This window comes from Anoplolepis gracilipes, chromosome 7, assembly GCF_047496725.1.
Source record: "Anoplolepis gracilipes chromosome 7, ASM4749672v1, whole genome shotgun sequence".
In the NCBI taxonomy this organism is placed as follows: Eukaryota; Metazoa; Arthropoda; class Insecta; order Hymenoptera; family Formicidae; genus Anoplolepis; species Anoplolepis gracilipes.
This window is the reverse complement of record NC_132976.1, coordinates 14,244,564-14,261,797: the sequence shown is the minus strand read 5'-3', so window position 1 is coordinate 14,261,797 and position 17,234 is coordinate 14,244,564. Positions and strand designations below refer to the sequence as shown.

At 30.4% G+C, this 17,234-nt stretch overlaps 1 protein-coding gene across 16 annotated transcripts in view; it reads right to left on the bottom strand.

The window, feature by feature from the left end:
* Positions 1-17,234, bottom strand: part of LOC140668221 (glutamate-gated chloride channel-like) — a 185,448-nt gene that overhangs the window by 7,693 nt on the left and 160,521 nt on the right. For 6 of the 16 annotated variants that reach the window (XM_072897031.1, XM_072897033.1, XM_072897034.1 and 3 more), the window contains 2 exons: positions 8,126-8,278; positions 803-7,710 (listed from right to left, as the gene is read on the bottom strand). In XM_072897031.1, the coding sequence (XP_072753132.1) occupies positions 7,373-7,710; positions 8,126-8,278 (491 nt within the window). In that variant the 3' untranslated portion in view covers positions 803-7,372. Of the gene's footprint in view, positions 1-757; positions 7,711-8,125; positions 8,279-17,234 lie in introns of those variants that run through there. The other 10 variants (XM_072897035.1, XM_072897037.1, XM_072897041.1 and 7 more) reach the window with 6 other exon arrangements.

The window sequence follows — 17,234 nt, the reverse complement described above, 5'->3', positions numbered from 1 at the left end:
AAGGCCCATCTTACTGCTACGCGGTTACTAGGCGCTCATTGAATGATAGGAGGAGCGGTCTACGACTGGACATGGATGCGTATGAGTAGCGGCGCCTAGTAACCGCGTAGCGATGGGACGGTCTTCTCGCCGCGCGCGCTTTACTCGCGCGGATTCGCCGATCTTTTTTAATTAATTTCTCGATAATTATTTCGAAAATCAAAAAATGGTAGAGGACTTTCCTACTCAGTTTGATCTGCTCTACCTGTATATGAGCGGTGAGGCGATTATTATCGGACACCCTGTATATATACAGGGTGTCTCATAACTAACGAGCCAACGCTCGTGAATCTACTCTACCTGACGGGTGGTTCGCGAATTATGGGACACCCTGTATATATGTATAATACATATATATATGTATATACAAAATAAGGTATTATAAATTGTTACTACCAAAAAGTTATGGATAAGGTAGGCAAATCTGCCCCCGCATGTATCAGGTCCAAATTGATGTCATAAGTTAACACCAATGTAATATAAAATTATGTCAAACGTTTACTTCAAAATAACATTTTTGTGGAAGCTATGGAGGGGGGGAAAAATAAAAAAAGAAATTTTTCTTGAAAACGACTGAACCAATTTTCATGAAAAAAATATATGTTGTAGAGATTAATGGAACAATTGTTTAAAAAATTAAAAAGTTTTTCTGACAAAAAATATTGGTAAAAAAAATTTTTGAATCTTTTTAAATTTTTTTAAGGGAATATTTTTGAGTGACACCTACTATATTTTTACAAAAACATTTTTGAATTATCTATTTTTACATATATTTTTGCCAAATAGATCAGAGTGGTGCAACATGGTTAAAAAAATTAAAATTCATGAACGCAACGCCGCACTGTACCGTGCCGCACAGCGCTGCGTAGACGGCTCCAGCGATGCCGAGTAAATTGAGCTCTCTCTGCCAACGATTTGATCACCCTGCTGCTGAATTCTGTTGTTTCTTTCTGCGTCTCTCCTTTATTAAAAGAAAATATACATCTATACTCAACGCATTAAAAATCGGACACGTCTCTTTCTCATGCGATTTACTGACCGTTTTACTAACTATTTTGCTGTTAAATATTAATTTCTTTTTATTCTAACAAAACTTTAAAAAAACAATTTTGAACGTAGGACTCATTAGTTGTGTACTTCTTCATTCCTTATTATAAATCTCATATTTATACAAGATTTTTTTATAACGTTCTCTTAAATTATCGAACTTATTGAATCATTTATTTCTGTAAATTATTTTTTTATTATTCAAGAATGTCTACGTTAACCACACACTTAAAATGTGCTAGTTGTAACATCCCAGACGCACATGTCTCTAAAAGATTATTTAAAGATAACTTAAAGACATTTGATTGTCTTTTAGATATCTTTAAGATGTCTTTTGGGCTTTCTGTGCTGTATGGGATATTTCTAAGAAAAATAAAAAATAAAAAAATTGATACGTAATAAAGACAAAGCAAATGCTTTTGCTTGTTTATTTCAATAAACTATAATTGTCAATGACATATTTAGTAAATGTCGACTTTCTCTTTATAGAAAACATATACCTGAACCAGTTTTCTGCATGGGAATTTCAATATATTCGATTTCAGAAATAGTTTTCTTCAATTTGAATTAAACTTTTAATGATCCAATGTTGGATCATTAAAAGTCAATTCAAAAGAAGAAAGATCACTTTTAATTTTGGGTCGTTTATTATCAGAATCTGTCGTTGGTTAAAGATAATATCTGTTTTTCTGAAAATAATTTGTAAATGTTACATTGAAGTTACGAATTCTTATTATAAACGATATTTCTTGCAAAAATATGTTTTACCTAGAAAGAACAAATTCCAAATTTATTGTATCATCATTTGCTAAAATCGGAATCACGACATGATTCACTTCCAGAAATGTTCTGAAGAATGGCCCTTTTTCTTCAAGTATAGTATAACATTATTAGTAACTGCAATAAATTAGTAACTGAAATGAAGAAATACACACCTAATGAGTCTTACGTTCAAAATTATTATCAAAATTTTGTTAAAATAAAAAAAATTAATATTTAACAGCAAAAGAGATAGTAAAACAGTAAATCGCATGAGAAAGAAAAATGTCCGATTTCTAATGCGTCAAGCATAGATGTATATTCTTTTTTTAATAAAGGAGAGACGCAGAAAGAAACAATAGAATTCAGTAGCAGAGTGATCAAATCACCGGCAGAGGAAACTCAATTCACTCGACATCGCTGGAACCGTCTGCGCAGTGCTATGTGACACGGTACAGTGCAGCGTTGCGTTCATGAATTTTATTTTTTTTTAACCATGTTGCACCACTCTGATCTATTTGGCAAAAATATATGTAAAAATAGATAATTCAAAAATGTTTTTGTAAAAATATAGTAGGTGTCACTCAAAAATATTCCCCTAAAAAAATTTAAAAAGGATTCAAAAATTTTTTTTACCAATATTATTTTGTCAGAAAAACTTTTTAATTTTTTTGAACAATTGTTTCATTGATCTCCACAACATATATTATTTTCATGAAAATTGGTTTAGTCGTTTTCAAGAAAAATTATTTTTTTGATTTTTCCCCCCTCTATAACTCCCACAAAAATGCTATTCTGAGGTAAACGTTTAACATAATTTTATATTACATTGGTGTCAACTTATGACACCAATTTGGACTTGATACGTGCGGGGGCAGATTTGTCTACTTTATTTGGCCGTACCTTTTATGGTGATGTTATTAATTGTAGAAAAAAATGTAGATTGGTAAATTAAAGTTGTATAGTTTTAAAGTGTTTTAATATAAAATAGATCAAACGAAATCTTTTTATGTGGAGATATTTCAATAAGTTAAAGGTAACTTTTTGATTTTTTAAATAAAAATATTTATTTAAAAAATAGCAGGACTGTAGTATATATATATATTTTTCTGAGCATAAAATATTATATATTTGTTATGATCAAATTCGAATGATTTGCAAGAAAATGATGAGAGGAAGAAATTATTCTCGGTGAATCTTAAAAAAAAGGGATCCATCTCCTATGACCTTGATCTTGACATATGTTATCAAGGTCAAGGCCCTGAGTAATTTCTAAAAGGTTTTAGCCGTCGGTTATTGTTTATTAAAAAATTATTATCAAAAAAGCTCCATAAATAGGACATAATTTTCTCACATTATGTATATTTAATGAATCGTACTTTTAATAGATCTATGTATTTAAATGTGAAGAGGCTCCTTCCCCGTTCACGCATTCAATGTATAACATTTGAATAAATAGATGCGTTAAAAATGCGTTTCCTGAAATGTATATGGTACCAAGAATTGTATATAATTCATAAAAATTCTTTTGTTCATAACTTTCTAATAAATAATTTCTAATGGCTAAAACTTCTTGAAAATTATTCAGGGTCAAGAAACTTGATAACATGTGTTAAGGTAAAAGTTATAGGAGGTGGGTCCCTTTTTCTTAAGGTTTATCTTATTTTGTCCTTATTTTTCAAATTATTAAGTAAGCTGAAGTGGTTATTTTTTCGGCACTCAACTATAATCTGATGCTTCTTGATTTTTTTCATTTTTTGAAGAACAAAATGTACAAAGAACCCGATAAAAAATTTCTTATGTATAGTTATGCAGAATTGAATATAATTATACAGTATTCTACACAATTGTATAAAAATATGTATAATTATAGATGACATCGTATAAAACGTTACGTATATTTATATATAAATGGATTGATAGCTGCAATTAGAAATATGTATATGTAAGCTTATACATATTTATACACAATGCCTGCATCATTTTATGTGTAATTATATATAAAATGAACAAATTTCGTATATAAATTTGTATAATTAGATGTGACCATTTTTGTCTAATTATATATAAAAATTTTTTACCGGGAAGCTCCGACAATTGCTGATATGAAAAAACTATGCATGTATTATCACCAAATACTAAAATAATACTAAACATTATACGGCGTAATACAATTATTAATGCATTGATTATGAAAATGTCGTGATGCAAATACTCTCATTCCATTTAACCTTTTCCGTAAATAAAGCTAATATAGTAATAAAAAAATGATAATAATTAATTTTTTTTAATATTATTAAACATATAACAATCTATAATAATTACATTCAGGAAAATAAGGACTACAATTCTACTATAAAAAAACATACGTTCTTATATAAAAAAAACTAACAATTTTTTATCTTTAAATTTCCAAATACTTCTATCTAAAAAGATTAATATTTGAAATCGGTTTGAAAGAGCAATCATCATTGATTAAAATAAAATAATCTGTGCTACAATTTTTATGTTTTTAATTTTTATTTGTATAAATATGAACCTAAATGTACACATATATATAAATATTTACGGTAAATATGCATAAGTACTACCCCAAAGAAAACTCAAATTTTTTTATTGTAATCAACAAAACTAGTGCAAAGATAGTACGTACAAGTGTTTTTACAAAGGCACAAGTCTTTTTATGTTTTAAATGAAAAAATTACATAAATAAATTCATCATCATTCATAAGATCTTCAAAAAAAGTTGATAGAAAGGAAATAAAAACATGTATATTAGTTAGTTTCATAATATACACACACACACACACACACACGGGGGGGAGTGCAAGGGGGGCTTTCAGCCCCCCTCTCGCACCCATCCCGTCCACCTTGCTTCGAATGTACGTTTCAAGACAAAGCAAGGTTTATATGGGTTTGCAACTTTTTACGTGAAGCGAGGTGGACGGGGGGGATGCAGCAGGGGGAGGGCCAAGGTCCCCCTAGCATCTCCCCCGTGTGTGTGTATATATGTATGTTATGAAAATATTCCCTCGTTCATATTTATATTATTCTATGCGAATAAAAATCAAATTTATTAGTACTTGAAATTCGCATATCTCGAAATTGAATATTAGTATTCTCCATTGTCATAACTTCTTCAGAAAGACTTGCGCCTTCGTAAAAACACTTGTACATACTATCTTTGCACTAGTTTTGTTAATTGCAATAAAAAAACTTGAGTTTTCTTTGGGGTAGTATTTATGCATATTTACCATATATACATATATGTATACATATAAATGTATATATATACATATATATATATGTGTCCACAGAGAGTATTTATTGAAATTCGCGAATCAAAACATTACAACAGCAAAACTTCGAAAAATTACAATACAAATACAAATATTTACGATTTTTTTATTCCAAGCAATAGTTTTTAATACATAAGTTTATAATTCTGGTCAATCGCACATACATATTGCGTTTAAACATTCACTTGTTTACCTGAAATGAATCTTCTGATGTGCGTTAATATTAATGATATGTATACGATTAACAAATAAGCGGTTATCTTGAAGTATGTGTATTATTAATGATTAACTAGAACTTTAAATTTTTATATCTCAAAATTTACTACATGAAGAAAAAATTAATAAATACTTATTATTATTTAATTTTTTGAAAATTTTCTTGGTATAGTATTTTGTTTCACGAATTTCAAGACACTTTGTGTATATACATATATACATACAATGAAAACATTCACGGAAAGTGGGTCACCGAGCTCCGTGGAGCATTTTCGTATAAAACACTCTCTATTTAACTTCTCATTGTTCAAATACGTAAAGCTAGAAAAATATGTTGCATATGTAAATATATCGATAGATTTTTTCTGATTCACTTTCTAATAGTATTATTTGTTTGATGTCAAAGATATTGTAAGTCAAAAATTAAATTAAATTTTATTGCAATTTTCCGGAAAATGTCATTTTAAAATCAAAATAAAAATTATTAAACTATAATTATTATTACATAAAAATTATTAAATAATGTAACTTTATAAAAGAACATCTCGTGCAAATTTCAAGTTGAAGAAATGTATAGTTTTCTATAATAATAAAAAATTTATCGAAAATTTAATGTTAAGCAGGCAGTCGGCCATCTAGCACCCAATTGGTTGATTAGCGACTGTTTGTAACAATTGGTTATTATACTCAGAGTTATAAACATATATCAATTCTGGATATTGATACAATATTGATACAATTAAAAAAAAAAAACATGTTTAGTACAGTTTTAAATTATTTAATTTTGTTTAAGGGGGCACCCGCAATTGCAGGTCGGAAAAAAGTTTTCTTTTTGGGAATTTTTCTGTTGAAACTATTGTGTCACTTATTCTAAAACTTCTATACGGTATCAAACAACATTAAAACTATATTTCAGAATTTTTTTGTGGAAGAATGTTCCATAGTATCCAAGTAATGAGCAATCTCCGAGAGGTACTTCTAAAACAAAGTTTGTTTGCGGTGATCACTCCAGCTCCGAGTAGGATTATCTGATATGAACAAAGCAAAGAAATTTAGTGAGTATATTAGTTAAATACTAGTTATCTAGTGCTTAATTAAAGCTTTTTTGAAAATTCATATTTTTCAAAAATCATTTTATTAATGTCATTATGAGACAACAAAAATGGGAAAAGTGATATGAAGTTGCGGAAACTGTATCATATAGTCATATTATTCTGTAAAAATATTAGAAAAAAAACAATTACTAGAATTAAAAATATTTTCTTTGTTTCTGAAAATTCAAAAATATTTTCACCAATAAAGGAAAGATCTATTCAAGCAAAACATAAGCGATTTAAAGAAAATGAATTAAAACTTATATTTTAATTTTTTAGTTTTAGTTTTATAAAAAATTAAAAATAAAAAAGAATATTGAAAATGAGTAATTCATGTAACACATAATAAAAAAATCTCTTTAAACAAAATTAAATAAATTAAAATTGTAATAAATATGGTTTTTATAAAATCGTATCAAAACATCCAGAATTGGTATACGTTTATATCTCCAAACATAATAACCAACTATTACAAATAGACTATCGCTAATCAACCAGTCGCGCGCTAGACGACCAGCCGCGCGCTCAACATTATGTTTTTAAAAATTTTATAACTAGAAAACTATTTTTCTAACTTGAAATTTGCAGCAGATGTTCTTATGAGTTGTATTTTAGTTTAATATTTTCTATTTTGATTTTAAAGATGACATTTTCCGAAAAATTGCAATAAAATTTAACATAATTTTTAACTTACAAAATGAAATTTTACAATTAAATTAATAACACCTTAGAAAGAGTAGAAAAAATCTATCAATTTACATATGCAACATATTTTTCTAGCATTTGAACAATGATGAGTTAAGTAGAGTGTTTCACGCGAAAATACGTAGATCGCGTAGAGCTCGATGACCCGCTTTCCGTAGACGCTTATGTATATACCTGTATATGTAGATACTTATATATATATATAATGTTATGTTAACTGATATTGTATGAAAAAGGCAGTACGGCTCCATTCACGCACAAATTTGTATTGTTGATATCCGATACACGAGTACGATTTATACGTCGCGTCGGACAAAATGTCAATCTGCAAAATACCTGAGTGACGGGGTTTTCGCCTGGACGATAGACAACGTTGTGCATCGGCCGCTTGCGACCGACATAATTCACGCAAACAAATTCGAGAAGACTCGCGTAGATGAAGCACATGCATACGCCGTCCCATACATTCATGGCAGTCAGGTTTGAAACGACGGGCAGCGTTCCCCGGAAGCCATTCGACGTAGTGAAAAAGTTGAGCATTGTTGTTACACCTAAAACACGATTGGAATTTTATTTTTCAAAATATTTTCTCTGTATCAAAAGTTACGTATTACTTATATGATTTAATTACGAAACATTTAATATTTGATTCATGTAAGCTTAATCAGGTAAAATTAATGATCTTTAGATTAAAATAAGAATACTTTAAATATCGGAAAGATTCGAAAAATAAAATTTTAACTGAGTTTTTATATTAAAATTTTGGTACAAATGCCTGAAAAGTGTTTGGTTTTATTATTTAATATTTTGTTCCACTGATGCAATAAAAAATTTAAACATACAAACTTCAGAAAGAAAGAGCAACACATCGTTTAAATAGTAAAATTTTCATTAAATTTTAATTAGAATGCAAAATTGGTATAATTTTTTTCGTTTCTCGACAATTATGATGCTGCATAGACTCACCGATCATCACTCGCGCCGGCACGGCATTCCATTCAAGCCAGAATGTGATGAAAGAGCTGGTTACCAAAATAATGCCCGGGATGAAAACCGTGGTAAAATAGAAAGAACGATCTCGCGTAAAGATCAGATCCACTTTTAAGCAGCTATAATTACCTAAATCACGTACACGCAATTTCATTTTCATGTTAGCACAAAGATCGATACATAAGTTCATAATTTGAAGAATAGAAAGAAGATTATAATTTGATATTAAATATAGAGGCGAATCATTAATGGATAATTACTCAAGTAAATGTTCATGTATTAAAAGTTATTTTTTTATTTGCTAATTTGCCAATAATTATTGATTAATTTAAAATTTAATCTATAAAGAAGAAATAATAATACAACTTATTATATAAGACAAAATATGTGACGCAAAATATATAACATTGAATTCAAGAGATTATGTTTTGAGATTTTGATAAAGATAGAAATATTTTGACTTTTGTTAAATAATGTACAAACAAATATTTACAGATTTTTGGAACTCCAAGTTTTAAAATTATGATTATGAATCTGAAATTAAAATTTCAAAATTATAGACATAATATGGCGATCCAAAAAGAATAAACCTTTTAAAAAAGTCACATTTCATTGATCACTTTGATTTTTACATGTATAGTTAGATAGTGCTCTGAATGCATTTTGAATCATGTTGTAGATTCTAGTTTTTAAAGAACGAAATTTTATTGAATTTTTATTTTTGATTATATTTAATTTTTCGCATTGTGTATTATGCATGCCTCTTTACTTTTTTATTTGTGCACGCTACCTTTTTATATCTTTAATACGATTTAAACTTACAGTATCATCAACATTTCACTCATTTTTGGCAGTTTTTAAATAGTTTTTGACATGCAATTATACATTATTATTGAGCGCAAAGGAAAACTTGAAATTTATTTATTTTTCTACAAAGTATATATTGCAACCTCACCGCAAAAAAATCTAATCTATCCTAAACTAACTTTTTTGTTATTAAATAAAAATTAGATTTGGGTTAAAATTTTTTCAAGGTAAAAGTTCAGAAGAGAGATAGAGTACGTTCACACATGTACTTTATAATGAAACAGTAAAATACATCTATCTTATGTAAGTTATACATTTACTTTTTATCGTGTAATCCTTGTTTCGAATAAAATGTTTCAAACTCATGTAAAATTATATAATTATAACACTAAAAGTAACTAAAATTTTTGAACATTATATGTCAAAGTCAAAATTATTAAAGTTGGTCATAGAATTACTTACACAACATTAAAGTATATTTTTTTTATGTATAAAAAATAGAAAAATTTGAAATTTTAGAAACCAGAAAAATCCATAACATTTAAAATGTATGTAATTTAGGATTATATTTGCTACATTAAAAATCAAAGTGATCGGTGAGATGTAATTTTTTTGAAAGGTTTATTTTAGAAAAGGTATTGAAAGTGTTACAAATTTCAAAATACCGTTTTTGTCGTCATACATACTGGATATATTATTTTGAATTTATAATTTGAGCTATTATTTTTTAATTATTGCGATTTGAAAAACTTGCAAATATCAAGAATGCAGATGTATATATGTAAAAAATAATTTATTTGATTATATTGAAACCGTCATTTTGAATTTTATACTTTTGTTCTTAGATTTATAATCAGCAATTTCTCTCCTCAATGTTAATTAATGTACATATATATGCAAAAGTTACCTATTTGATGAACTATATTGAATCCTTATTTTAAATTTTGTAATTTTTATTTCAGATTCATAATTTATCATTAATCTCAAAAATTCTTAAATATGGAATTTTGCGAATTAAAAATATATTTTCTTTACATCATCAGAAACGTTATAATAATTCTAAAGTTTAAAGAAATATTTTGCGAAAATATATGTAATCAAAATAAAGGTATCCATTAAAATAAATTTGTTTCTTTAATATAAAATATATTAGGATAATTAAAAATGTAAAGTAATGCTGCATTTTTGCCACTTTAAAAGCTACAAATTTGTTTTGAAGCGTTTTATGTATATAAAGATAAGAAACAGCGTATATATGTATAACACATCTTATCAATTTGTAGCTATTAAACATCATATTTACATTACAAAAGCATTTCAAGCACTTGAGCAAAGTAATAACTATTGGCATAAAAACGGATCTGTAAAAAAATTAACAGACATTTATCATTAAGGAATATCAAACTATGATAAGTCAATTTCTCCTACAATAACTAATAAATATATCTTCTTGCTTATTTTTCATATTTTTCGAATATTGAAAAAAAACAAATTATTAATTTATTAATTAAGACGCAAACAATTCGTGTAAACAGCATTTAACCAATATCATTTATATATTTTTTATTAAACATTTTGAAACTATGGTTTTATTCAAGTTTATTTGGAGAATTAATTTCAAGCGAAATCTTTATATGGCAAATATCTAGTAACAGAAATAAAAAATTAAATGCGTAAATATTGTGCAAATAAAAATATAAATATATCAAAAGCAAAGCTTATACAGCGAAGAAAAAAATTTATTCATAAAAACTACTCTAACCGTATCTTATAATTTATCGTATCTTATGTTTAATTATTCAAGAATTTATATAAATTGCACATATTTCCTCACCCATAGAACTTTCATAATTTTATACAATTTACAAATAATTTTATTTAGAGATATATCTTTTAGCATTTACCTTAAAATAAAAAGATCTTGGTAATTATTTAGAATAAGGGATCACCTCCCGATGTCAATGACCTTGACATATATTATTAAGCTCATGACCCTGAGTAAGGTTCTAAAGGTTTTAGCCGGCGCTCGTTGTTTATTAAAAAATTATTAACAAAAAAGGTTTAAAAAATGAGATGTAATTTTTCGTTCTTGTCAGAAGTGAAGTAACATTTAACAATGTATGATGACTTTACAATGAATGCGTGGGCGGGGAAGGGGCGGAGCCCCTGCACCCCCACCCCGCCGCAAGCTAACCCAACCCAACTTGTGTTACGAAGCAAAATCAGTAAATTTCTAGATTAAGGTTGTCACCTTAATCAGTAAATTTCTAGATTAAGGTTGTCACCTTAATTAAGCGATTTCGCTCTACATTTGCATAGGGTTTTCTTTCGACTTAAAATGAAAAGTTATGACGATTTAAAGCGGGGCATCCACACAAAAATTAAGTTAAAGACAGTATTATTTTAGAACAAATGTTGTCAAAGTTCAACGTATTACTGCGAATTTATTTATTTAACATGCGATTTTTTGTTGAATAAACCACTTGATATTAATTTTTTTAATGATATATATTTTTTCAATATTTTCACAACATACATACACACACACCCACACACGGGAAGGGCGGTCTTCGGCCCCCCTCCCGCACCCACCTCGTCCACCTCGCTTCGCGTGGAAAGTTGCAAACCCATGTAAACTTTCTTTTATCTTGCAACGTACATACATGGGTGCGGGGGAGGGACGCAGGCCGCTCTTGCACCTCCCCGTGTGTGTGTGTGTATTATCAAAATATTTAAAATATATATCAAGAAAGTAAGAAATTTGCACGAATGCGCGCACGTGTGTGTGTGTGTGTGTGTATATGTGCACGAACATAGAAGTATCAGTAAAAAAGATAAACAAAAACGACTTACTATTCTCAGCGATACAATATAACAATATAATACGAAAGCATGGACACACAGTCTCCAAAAATTATATATTATACATTTTTTGTTAATAACTTTTTAATAAACAACGACTAAAACCTTCAGAACTTTACTCAGGGTCATCAGCTTGATAATATATGTCGAGGTTATTGACATCGGGAGGTGGTCCCTTATTCTAAATAATTATCAAGATCTTTTTTAAATATTTTTACTTCATTATAACTTCAAAAAATATGAAACACTATAAATTGATAAATTCTCATCAGTAATAATAATTTTAACATAATGATAGTAATTCTATAAAATTACGATTTAAATTTATTAAGTCGTAGTACACACACACACACACACACACACACACACACACACACACACACACACACACACACACGCACGCACGCACGCACGCACGCACGCACGCATGCACGCATGCACGCACGCACGCATGCATGCATGCATGCATGCATGCATGCATGCATGCATGCATGCATGCATGCATGCATGCACGCACGCACGCACGCACGCACGCACGCACGCACGCACGCACGCACGCACGCACGCACGCACGCACGCACGCACGCACGCACGCACGCACGCACGCACGCACGCACGCACGCACGCACGCACGCACGCACGCACGCACGCACGCACGCACGCACGCACGCACGCACGCACGCACGCACGCACGCACGCACGCACGCACGCACGCACGCACGCACGCACGCACGCACGCACGCACGCACGCACGCACGCACGCACGCACGCACGCACGCACGCACGCACGCACGCACGCACGCACGCACGCACGCACGCACGCACGCACGCACGCACGCACGCACGCACGCACGCACGCACGCACGCACGCACGCACGCACGCACGCACGCACGCACGCACGCACGCACGCACGCACGCACGCACGCACGCACGCACGCACGCACGCACGCACGCACGCACGCACGCACGCACGCACGCACGCACGCACGCACGCACGCACGCACGCACGCACGCACGCACGCACGCACGCACGCACGCACGCACGCACGCACGCACGCACGCACGCACGCAAGCGCGATATATTACGTAATAAAATTAAATGAATTAATTAAATGATTAAAATTTAATAAAAATTTTACTATTTAAATATATATGTATATATATATATATATATATATATATATATATATATATATATATATATAAGGTGTCTCATTTTAACTCCTCCAGTGAAATATCTCGAAAAATAAGCGTTGCCGGAAAAAAATTTTGAACAAAAGTTGTAGGGTTTCGAGGGGGCTATAAGATGGTACTATTGGTTTGATCTTGAATTTTCATTTGAAGGTCATGTGAAGGTCACGTCGATTTTTTAAAATGGAACACCCTATATATTATTGCATACTCTTGTAGCTTATCTCGAGAGCTTTCCAACACACTATAATCAAATGTTTTATCGTGAAGTACTTTTCGAGTTATAAGATTTCAAAGTTGCAATATTTTGACATAAAATGCAAGATATCTCGTAAAATATTCATTTTTCGATTATCTTATCCTAATACATTTATGCACAGAATAATGAGACGAATCAATTGGCGTAATTAAAACACATAGTTATGTTAAAGTAAAAATGTGTAACTGCTAGTTGCAAATTCCGATTTTTTCTTAAAGATAACTATGTGTTTTAATTACACCACTTGATTCGTCTCTTTATTCTGTGCATAAAAGTATTAGGGTAAGATAATCGAAAAATGAATATTTTACGAAATATCTTGCATTTTATGTCAAAAATTGCAACTTTGAAGCCTTATAACTCGAAAAGTACTTTACGATAAAATATTTGATTATAATATTTTGCAAAGCTCTCGAGATAAGCTAGAAGAATATGCAATAATATATAGGGTGTTCCATTTAAAAAAATCGACGTGACCTTCACATGACCTTCAAATGAAAATTCAAGGTCAAACCAATGGTACCATTTTATGGTCCCCTCGAACCCCTACAACTTTTGTTGGAAACTTTTTTTCCGACGACGCTTACTTTTCGAGATATTTCACTGAAGGAATTAAAATGGGACACCCTGTATATTGTATATATACATATACAGGATGTCCGGTAATTGGTGAAAAACTTGTTAATGGCAGATTCTTGAGATCATTTGGAGTCGATTTTTCCTCAACGAAAATATCGAGAGACGTCATCATTTTTTGCAAGTTTTCAATTTTTATCATTATATATCTTTGTAATTAAGCCTTAAATTAAAATTCTATTAGAGTATACTCTATCTGAAATTAACGAAAGAATGTAGTTTTGGTAATTTTTTAACTTCAAAAAGTTTAATTTGCGAAAAGCGTCTTTTTTTCAATCGCTTACAACTCGGAAATTATTGATGCTTCGACATTTTCGCTGAGGGAAAATCGTCTTCAAATAATCTCAAGAATCTGCCATTAACGGGTTTTTCACCAATTACCGGACACCCTGAAATATATACCTATTAAATATATATGTTAAAATATATAAGGGTGGTTCAAAACAACCTGATGTCCTTAAAATGACATATTCTTGAGGCAATTCTGAGACAATTTTTCCTTTTACAAAATTTTGTCTAAAGCTTCATTTCTGAGTTATAATTGAAAATAGTCAGCTATTTACGAGTCGAGTACAACGGACAAGCAGAGACGCTGCAACGCGTCATACAACAATGACATAAACAAATGACCTAACCTAACCTCTAGACGGCTAATATATTACACAATAGTAATAATTATTATTACACAATCGTTTAAAGTTTATTGAATTATTATTGCATTCTATATATGATATTATGTAATATTATTCACCGTAAGAAGACTATTAGTCTGATACCTGTTGAATCTGACTGTAACGCAGAAACTAAGCTTTAGATAAAATTTTGTAAAAAAAATCGTCTTAAAATTCACTCAAGAATATGTCATTTTGAAAACATCAGGTTGTTTTGAATTACCCTGTATGTATATATATATATATATATATATATATATATATATATACAGGGTGGACCATTTCAATCCATCCAGTCGAATATCTCGAAAACCAAGCCCGGGAAACAAAAATATTTCAGACAAAAGTTGTATGGTTTCGAGGGGGCCATAAGATGGTACCATTGGTTTGACCTTGAAAAATCGTTTGAAGGTCACTTGAAGTGATCTTCACGTGACCTTCAAATGACTTTTCAAGGTCAAACCAATGGTACCATCTTATGGCCCCCTCGAAACCATACAACTTTTATCCAAAACATTTTTCTCTCCCGGGCTTGGTTTTTGAGATATTCGACTGGATGGATTAAAATGGTCCACCCTATATATATAGTGTTTCATTTTAAGTGATATGGTCGATTATCTTGCGAATCGATGATTTTATTGAAAAATATTTCAGACAAAAGCTACATGGTTTGAAGGGAGACACATGATGGAAATGTAAACTTGACCCTGAGTGACCTTGTTAAACTCAGATCAACGTCATTAATATTTTTTTAAATGAAAACCTCTATTTTTTATTACATATTCTTGTAGCTTATCTCGAGAGCTTTCCGAAAAACTATAGTAACATATTTTTTCATTAAATACTTTTCGAGTTATAAAACTTCAAATTTGCAATATTTTGACATAAAATACAATATATTTCGTAAAATATTCATTTTTCGATTATCTTACCCTAATACTTTTATGCACAGAATAATGAAACAAATCAATTGGCGTAATTGAAACACATAATTATGTTAAAGTAAAAATGTGTAACTGCTAGTTGCAAATTCAGATTTTTTCTTAATGATAATTAAGAAAAAATCTGAATTTGCAACTAGCAGTTACACATTTTTACTTTAACTATGCGTTTTCTTTGAACGAATTGATTCGTCTCATTATTCTGTACATAAAAGTATTAAGGTAAGTTAATCGAAAAATGAATATTTTACGAGGTATCTCGTAATTTTTATGTCAAAATACTGCAACTTTGAAGCCTTATAACTCGAGTAAAAGTATTTAATGAAAAAATATTTTATTTGTATATATATATCCTAACGAATATTAAAGCAATAATTTACTGTCCGATATGTATTATTTTTTAAATTATATGTATATATATATATATATTTCATTAGAAGTATTTGGAAAAACAATACTAAAAAAATATATTTTTGGTAAATATTGACATTAACAGATCAAGCCTCAAAGACCTTCACCTTGACATATGTTGTCAAGGACATGACCCTGAGTAACATCTAAAAGGCATTAATCGTCGGTCGTTGTTTATTAAAAAGTTACAAAAGAAGTATATATTGTATACAAAAGAAGTTTCAATTATTATACGTATCTCTCGCATATTACATATACTGAAAATCCATATAGAACTCTATAATGATCCAACAGAATATGGGAAAATGATTATTTTTTTTCCAGGTAAAAATTAAGAAAGAAAAAATGTTTCTCACTGTTTTTCGGATATAAATTGAATTAAGATTTTACATCAAAATTTCCACACAGTTCTGTCAGCCTTTATAATTTCTACACTCTCGAATCTGTTTATTTATGTGTCCTTGTTAATATAAAGTGATAATTTTTTCTCGTCTACATCTCTTTGGGGGATTATAGAGCGGGTTTTTTAGGGGTCTCAAAAATGAGAATCTAGAAAATATGTGCTCTGGGTATTAATTAAAAATTCTTTCGTGAAAAGAATTAATTTCTTTACGCAGTTTCTTTACGCATCAACATCCGCGCATGGGCGCACATCGCCGAATATAACTTATCATGTTTGTAAATATTGGAGCCGAATATAATTTCAAATCATTTTAAAGTGATAATTCATGTTAAAGTATAAACACATTGATTGATTTTTAGTCATTTTAACTTCGTCAATGTGACTAGTTATAAATTTCAGTGTTAGAAAGTAAATCGAAGATTCTACTACATGAATTTTTACATCTCACACATAATAATGAAGCGTATGTTTAATGGATCTATTTATTCAAATATAATTCATTAAATGCGTGGGCAGGGGAGGAATTCCGTCTCCCCCCTGCATCTCTGTCCCAAAAAAACTAACCTAACCTAACCTGCGTTACGAAGCAAAATCTATTTCAAACCTAGATACAGTTTAGGTTGGGTTGGGTTAATTTTTTTGCGGTGGGGGTGCAAACAGAAGGCGAGAGCCCCTCCTCCCCCGCCTACACATTCAATGTATCACATTTAAATAAATAGATCCATTAAAAGTACGTTTTGTTAAATATACATGACGTGAGAAAATTATTTAGTATTTATAAAACTTTTTTTGTTTATAACTTTTTAATAAACAACGACCGACGGTAAAAACTTTTTAGATGTTACTCACAAGTCAGTGTCATGACAACATATGCCAAGGTCAAGGTCATTGGAGCTTGGACCG